At 45.2% G+C, this 6,791-nt stretch overlaps 1 protein-coding gene across 1 annotated transcript in view; it reads left to right on the top strand.

The window, feature by feature from the left end:
* Positions 1-3,728, top strand: part of LOC104913262 (double-headed protease inhibitor, submandibular gland-like) — a 5,144-nt gene extending 1,416 nt beyond the window's left edge. Inside the window, exons 2-8 of the mRNA XM_031555707.1 lie at positions 120-142; positions 704-828; positions 1,080-1,125; positions 2,024-2,151; positions 2,270-2,315; positions 2,978-3,093; positions 3,563-3,728. Of these exons, the coding sequence (XP_031411567.1) occupies positions 120-142; positions 704-828; positions 1,080-1,125; positions 2,024-2,151; positions 2,270-2,315; positions 2,978-3,093; positions 3,563-3,608 (530 nt within the window). The 3' untranslated portion in view covers positions 3,609-3,728. The remainder of the gene's footprint in view (positions 1-119; positions 143-703; positions 829-1,079; positions 1,126-2,023; positions 2,152-2,269; positions 2,316-2,977; positions 3,094-3,562) is intronic.
* Positions 3,729-6,791: the final 3,063 nt, after the last annotated feature.

The raw sequence follows: 6,791 nt of genomic DNA on the forward strand, positions 1-6,791 counted from the left end.
GATAAAAATTAAAAAAAAAAAAATTATGTGATGACTCCGTAGGGAAATTGATAATTCCAGAGGAATTTTAATCAAGGACGCTGTAACATTTTGTATTTTATAATCTCTGTTTTTTCCAGATCTTGTTCCTGGTCAGCAATGGGTGAGTAGCAGATCTTCTGCATCATTTAGTTGTGGTTACTATGAATAGATGAATAATTCATACTCACACCATATCCTAAGGGAGTTTTGAGGGAGAAGAAAAGAAAATAAAATAACAAAGGAAGAAGAAAAAGGGCCCCAGGAATTATATGACATTTTTCCCCCAGCAAGTAAGAAAGCATCTTTGTCAGAAAAAGATAACGTGCCACACTAGTGATAAGAGTTGGCAATTAATAATGCAGAGTGGGAGCCGTGTGGCAGAGCGTGCCAGTAGAAAATCTGCACAGCATTTCACTAACTGCCTCCATATCTCCCCTGCCTGATTCCCTAAGGACCGATCATTTTTGTCAGTTGTGTGTGTCTGCTATGCCAAAAGCCTCAGTAGTGAAACTGTGCTCATGCATCCTGTAAGGAACACTGTAATTTGTTCCCACTTCTTCACCATGGAGGAATGACAGAGAATAAAATGTCCACCTGTAGCGTGGTTATGCATGGAAAACACGATGGACACGAGCAGACCCTTCCTTCCCATTCAGAACTGTCCCACTTGTGCTCTTCCCAGGCCTCCTGCAGGGAGTACCGGCTGTCAGGCAGCAGGAACCTTGCCTGTCCCAGGATCTTCCAGCCTGTCTGTGGCACTGATAACATCACCTATCCCAACGAGTGCTCACTCTGCAGACAAATCCTGTGAGTACGGATCATCATGATGGGTTCATCATGATGGCTCAGGTGGTAGCCAAAAGTCTTTTGAGTTGTGACTAATCACGGGTGGATTTCATTTTTCCTGTTTCTGTCTTCCCAGCGTGCAGGCTGTGTCTCTTCCTTGTCAAAACTCCTGAGCCTAATTAATTAGTGGGGCTGGGAGTGGAGAGGCTTGATGATGAGTGAGGTGACTCCATGGCACTACCAGGTTAACCCTTCCTCCCCTTCTCTCCTAGCCGGAGTGGGACGGTTGACAAGAAGCACGATGGGAGGTGTGTGAAGGTATGGTCCCAGCCCAGCCACTGTGTACAGTGATGGCAGAATCTCTTCCCAGCACTAATTATGTATTTAAAATGTACGGCTCCCAGCCCATCGGAAATGTAACAGAAAGGGAGAATTTCAGATCTTCAAGATATATATATGTGTATTAATTTCATTTTGAACAATGCAAATCTGTTTCAGTGGTGAGTTTTGAGATGTCATCTTGTGTAGCACAGCTGACTTAAAAACAGAATCTTTTGATTTCAGTAATGCTTTGGTGTTGTTGAAATAGTTCCCTTTAGACTTAAATAGAAGTTTGTTGAAATTAAGAAATTCCCCGAGGAAGTTCGAATTTTGACTAAATCATAATTTTATAACAGAAGAAAAAGGATTCCATCAGAACATCTACCCTGAGGTTTGTTTATCAATACATGGAGCTACCACGAAGTGGAGAAGTGTCTCTATTTTTAGATTAGAGAGATAATGTAAAGAAACACTCCGGCTGTGCAATTTAACATAATGCTACAATTTTCACTTCAGTACACTCAGAGTAATGGCAGGAACACCGAGGTGAGCGTCAGCTCCATTTTCAAGTGGAGCAGACATTTCACAGCAGCAGTTGCTGCCACGTAGGGCATGCTAGGCACAGATCCTGCGTGGTGGCATTTGTGGTGGGAAGCCCCAAGATGACACCAACAATGGGTTCATTTTGTGAGCCCATCCCCTCCAGGATCCTACTGGGCTCACATCCTCAAAGGTAGAAATTCACTTGTCTGTCTCCCTTGCCCGCACTGCGTTGGGCTGGAAGCTCACATCTCCATACAGCCCCACTCACCATGAGTCTGGGGATGGGAGATACCTCTCACACCACGCACCATTACACAGGGCTGATTAAAGTGTTGTTCTGTGGCTGTTTCAGGTTGATTGCACTGGCTACATGAGAGCAACTGGTGGGCTGGGGACAGCCTGCAGCCAGCAACACAGCCCGCTCTATGCCACCAACGGGGTCACCTACAGCAACAAGTGCACCTTCTGCTCAGCAGTGGCGTGAGTGGTGGGTCACATCCTGGGTACTGGGATCTGGGTGTTGGTGTTTGGGGAGTATTGAGGCTTCTGGAGTGGCTGTGCTGTGCTGGTTCATTATCCAATTGCTTTCTTCCCCAAGGAATGGAGAGGACATAGATCTGCTCACTGTTGGAAAACAACCTGAGGTAAAGCTTGAAAGTCTGCACTATGAACTGTTGTTATAATACATTACACAACACAAATTCAATGAGTCAGAGCTATGTAATAGCAATGTCTGCACTGTGCTGGTGTATTTGTCCTGGAAAAAGGATTTGATGAAAATAGCTCAAGTATGTCAGGGTCAGGGGATGCTGAACAAAACCCCTGGCTCCAGCGTCAGCATCACCTGCACAGCTCCTGATAGGAGTTGATGTTGAGAGCATAGTTCAGATGGTGTCTGTGCTAGAGGTGCTTGCTTCTCCTGGTGAGTGTGGGGCTCATACAGCATCAGCTGTCATTACTTGGGTGGGAGGACTTCATACTGTGCCATTTGAGACACACTGCTTCTTGGCAGCCCCTCTGTTGGCTGCTGAACCAGAGCAAAGCAGGCAGCAGGCAGCCAGCTGAGGAGCACTGCTTTGGCTATGTCACTGCTTCTGAGGGTAATTTTAGTAGATCTTTCCTTCTGACTTCTCACTTTGTGCTCTGCTGGACAAGCGCATTAGGATTCGCAGAGTTGCTAGAACAACGGGGGCCTGCACCTGAAAAAATGTCTTTTTGCTTTGCCATAACATAAATGTAAAGCACTCATGTAGGAAAACACAGCAAACAAAGGCTTCTCAATATGTTCTTGCTCCATTACCTACAGATTGACTGCAGTGAATTCAAGAGCACCGATGTCTACTGCACTAACGAGTACATGCCCCTTTGTGGCTCTGACGGCGTAACGTATGGGAACAAATGCTACTTCTGCATTGCAGTTTTGTAAGTACAGTGCTCCCCATGCAGCCATGAAACCACTGCTGTGCTGGAGTACAAAGGCAGAAGCTGCCAGGGAGCCCTTGTGCTCCCGTTATCCCCTTGGTAAATCTGTTCTCATCCCCAACCTGATCCCAGCACTCCCTCTGCTGTGCCCTCCCCAAACACTGCAGATCTTAAACAGGTGAGCCTTATACTCCCCTCATCACTAAATTCAGATTCTCATTTGCGGGCTCACAGCACTCCCTGTGAGAGTAATTTGAATGCTAACTGTAGGAGTATCCAAAATTACAGGGTTTGTCCCAGATCTCCTTAACATGACAAAACGTGTAACCTGGGGAATCAGGAGAGAGGTGAAGGTGTAACTGGAACAGCACGGAGCATTGGTTTGTCCATGTGAAGTCAGCAGTAGCACCATCAGGGCTATAAAGCCATCTTCCATGTCAGTGATTTTGGCTTCCTCCTTTCTCTGCAGGAGGAGTCATGGATCTCTGTCTCTCCAGCATCGTGGAGAATGCTGAGTGCTGGAGCGCAGCCTTTACCCTCACTCATCTTTCACTTCCAAAGCCTGCCATTCCAACATGTTCTTCCCTGCTCTCTGTTGTACATTGCTTTCTGCCTTGACCCATCAGTAAATCAAAGCCAGCAACTCTCATTCCTGTGGACTTGTGTGGTTTTTTATTTATTGTTATTATTATTTTTTCCAGGGCAGAGGTAAAAGTCTTCAGGCTTTTAGGCACTTATCTGTCAGGCAGGAGAAGTTTTGAAATAAACCACAATAAAGACCAAAGTGCAACGCCCATCACACAAAAGCCTAAGCCCTCACAGAAGTGCGTCACCCCATTCCAACCATCAGAAGAGGAAACATGTTGCTATAAAATACTGCTGCTCACCCCAATTCTGTGTCTTATAGCACATAAATGGATTTGTTTTAAGGGCCAAGATGGAGCTTTGTAGAAGCACGGAGCCTTGGCATGGAGGAAACATGGCTTTGACACACCTGGGCAATGGGCAAGTCTGGCAGCATGTTACAAGGAGGTTTATGGCAAAGGGAGGAGGCTATATCTCATAAGGAAGAAAATTAGGAACTGTTGCTTCCTTGAAGGGCGTGTCCCTTGAGAGTGTGGTGATCAGCAGAAAATTGCATCCAGCTAGGCAAGGCTGTAATGAGCCTAATGAGGACCAGAGGAGAAACTAGATTGGGCTCAGGTTTCTTGGAAAAGAGATCTGAAAAGCTGCACTAGGAATGTTTGAGGCAGAGGAAAGAGAAAGGACTCTTCAGGAAAAGGTTTGGGGTTCTTCAGGCCTAGAAAAGAAAGGACAGAAGGCGTGCTTGGAAGATCCAAGGTAGTTTCTATTTGCAACGAAAGGTGATGTATGGGTGATGCATGTGAGCATTCACAGTGATGTGCTATCTCTTTGGGTGAGTCAAGGAATGAGTATGCAAACAACAGGCAAAAAGTCCCAAGTGCCTCCACTCATGTCACCTTCCCCTTCCTTTCTCCACCTCCCATTCTCTCATTACGTAGGAAGACATTCAGCTGTTCAGGCTGAGGAACAAATAATGAGGACAAAATCTGTGACTTCCAAGTTTTTCTCTGGCTTTATTTCCTGAAATAAACTGTATCTTGACCTAGAAATCTTACGGGTGCTTCCCACAAGAAGATGAGAAGCTGTCCTTTAATAGTGCATCAGGGCAGTTGTCCATCCTAGGAAGATGGATGGAACTTTGAAATGTTTATTCTATTAGTACAGGGAGTATAAACCACAGCGTGCTCTGTGCCTGCTGGTGAGAAAAGGTAAACTGGAGAGCTGTGAGTGTACTCCCTGCTAATCTGCCTAGAAAGGAAAAAAATAGCCAAGAAATAGTGTAAGCCACTACTGAATGTGAGCAGAGACCTTTAGTGAAGGACACAGCTCAGCTGTTGGCCAGGAGGTTTGTTGAATTATCACAGAGCTGTAGAGTTTTGGTCAGAGCAGGAGGGTGCCTTCAATAATAAGATCCCATGGTAGGCCTCTTCCACAGTGTGCTGGAGCAAGTCTGGTACCTGCTCAGGAGCAAAAAAAGGCTTTGGAAAAGTTCAGAGAAGGCCGATGTCTTACAGGGAAAGGGAGAGCAAAAGACAAGTGCAGAGCATGTGGCTGTATAGACAAAAACTCTTCAGAAAATGGAAAAGGTTTTTGTCAAGTAAGCCCAGAGGTTGGCCCAGTGCAGGTAAATACTTGGCTAGGTAAGAGTGAGGCTCTGCCCAGCCATACCCATTCCTCTGTAAGGCAAATCCCAGGTGCCTTTGTCTTGTCCAGTCCTGTTCCATTCCCATTTTTCTGAGAAATCAGAGAAACTGAACTTCCCAGCCTACAGCAGCAAGCAGCCCGCTTCATAGGTTATAAGAAGTGCAAAGAGGAGTGATAAGGATAATCACCACTTCGCTAATTTAGTCTCTTCCTCCCAGCCCGCAAAGGACTGGTCCCTGTGGTACATTTTCTAAGGCTTTTCCCAGTCAGCGATGCTGCAGCAAATGAAACGTTTGGATAGATATAGAGCTGAGGTATTAGTGCTGGGGCAGCGAGCAGTGTCTGGAGCTAGAAAAGGCAAACAAGGAATTCTGCAAGTGGCAGAACTAAGCATGATTTTGAATAGCACTGCGGCTGACGGACTTGTAAATTATATGAGAAGCTGTGTTGTGAGCTCACCCTAATAGACATCTGAGAACTCACCTGTCAATCGCGGTTCTTCTGTTATGTGGGTTTTATGGTGTCTAGTGAGCTGCAAACTCTAATGCTTTCCCAGGTGTAGGGCGGTCGTGGCATTGCTCTCCTACAGAAACTCTCACTTGCAAGCTGAGGATGTTTGGGAAATCCTTGGTTGCTAGAAAAATATATTAAAGTGCATTTTTTGTTTGTTTGTTTTCCATTCTTGTGTGAAATTTTGTTGGAATCACAGAATCATAGAGGTTGAAAGAGAAACTAGGGAAATTATCAAGTTCAACCCCTTGCTAAAGCAGGCTTCATACAGTAGGTTGCAGTTACAAAATTTGCTGGGGAAATGAATATGAAGATCTGTCTATAAAGAGTGTTCCCATAACACTTGTTTCTTTAAGAAAGCATGCTGAATTTTAAAAGCTGTGCCTATCTGAAGAGATATTTTGCAAGTGGTGCAACTAAACGCTACTCTTGGTGGAGAGATGGCTGGAGATGGGTTGATGGCTGGCTGATGTTAGTGGTCTTTTCCAACTTCAATGATTCTATGATTCTATACTCTTTACACAGCTGGAAATAGAGTGAGAGTCTCCTGATTCCGCACCAAATTCCTATAATTGATGCTTGCTGTGGAAGCGTATGTTTGTGAATGTAAAACTGGAAAACATTGACAGCTATAGTTTAAATAGTTCAGGGAGGAGAGGCGGCTGTCCTATGTGGGACTCTGCACACGGCTATGAGAGCATCGGTGTGCTTCTCCACCCCAACCCAGCAAATTTAGAACCATCCTCAAAAATAGCCAGAGAACAACGCATAATTGGTTTCACAGACAACACATTCTCATGCTGTGATTTATTTCGTAATGTCTGGTGAGTGTCATCATGCCGTGCTCAAAGCCTTGGAGCTGGCATTCAGCGAGGACCCAGAGAATGAAAATTACCAGCTTCCCCGATGAATCACCACTTTGAAAATTCACCCTTGTGAGAATCCTGTGACTATTCAGA

This window comes from Meleagris gallopavo, chromosome 15, assembly GCF_000146605.3.
Source record: "Meleagris gallopavo isolate NT-WF06-2002-E0010 breed Aviagen turkey brand Nicholas breeding stock chromosome 15, Turkey_5.1, whole genome shotgun sequence".
NCBI lineage: Eukaryota > Metazoa > Chordata > Aves > Galliformes > Phasianidae > Meleagris > Meleagris gallopavo.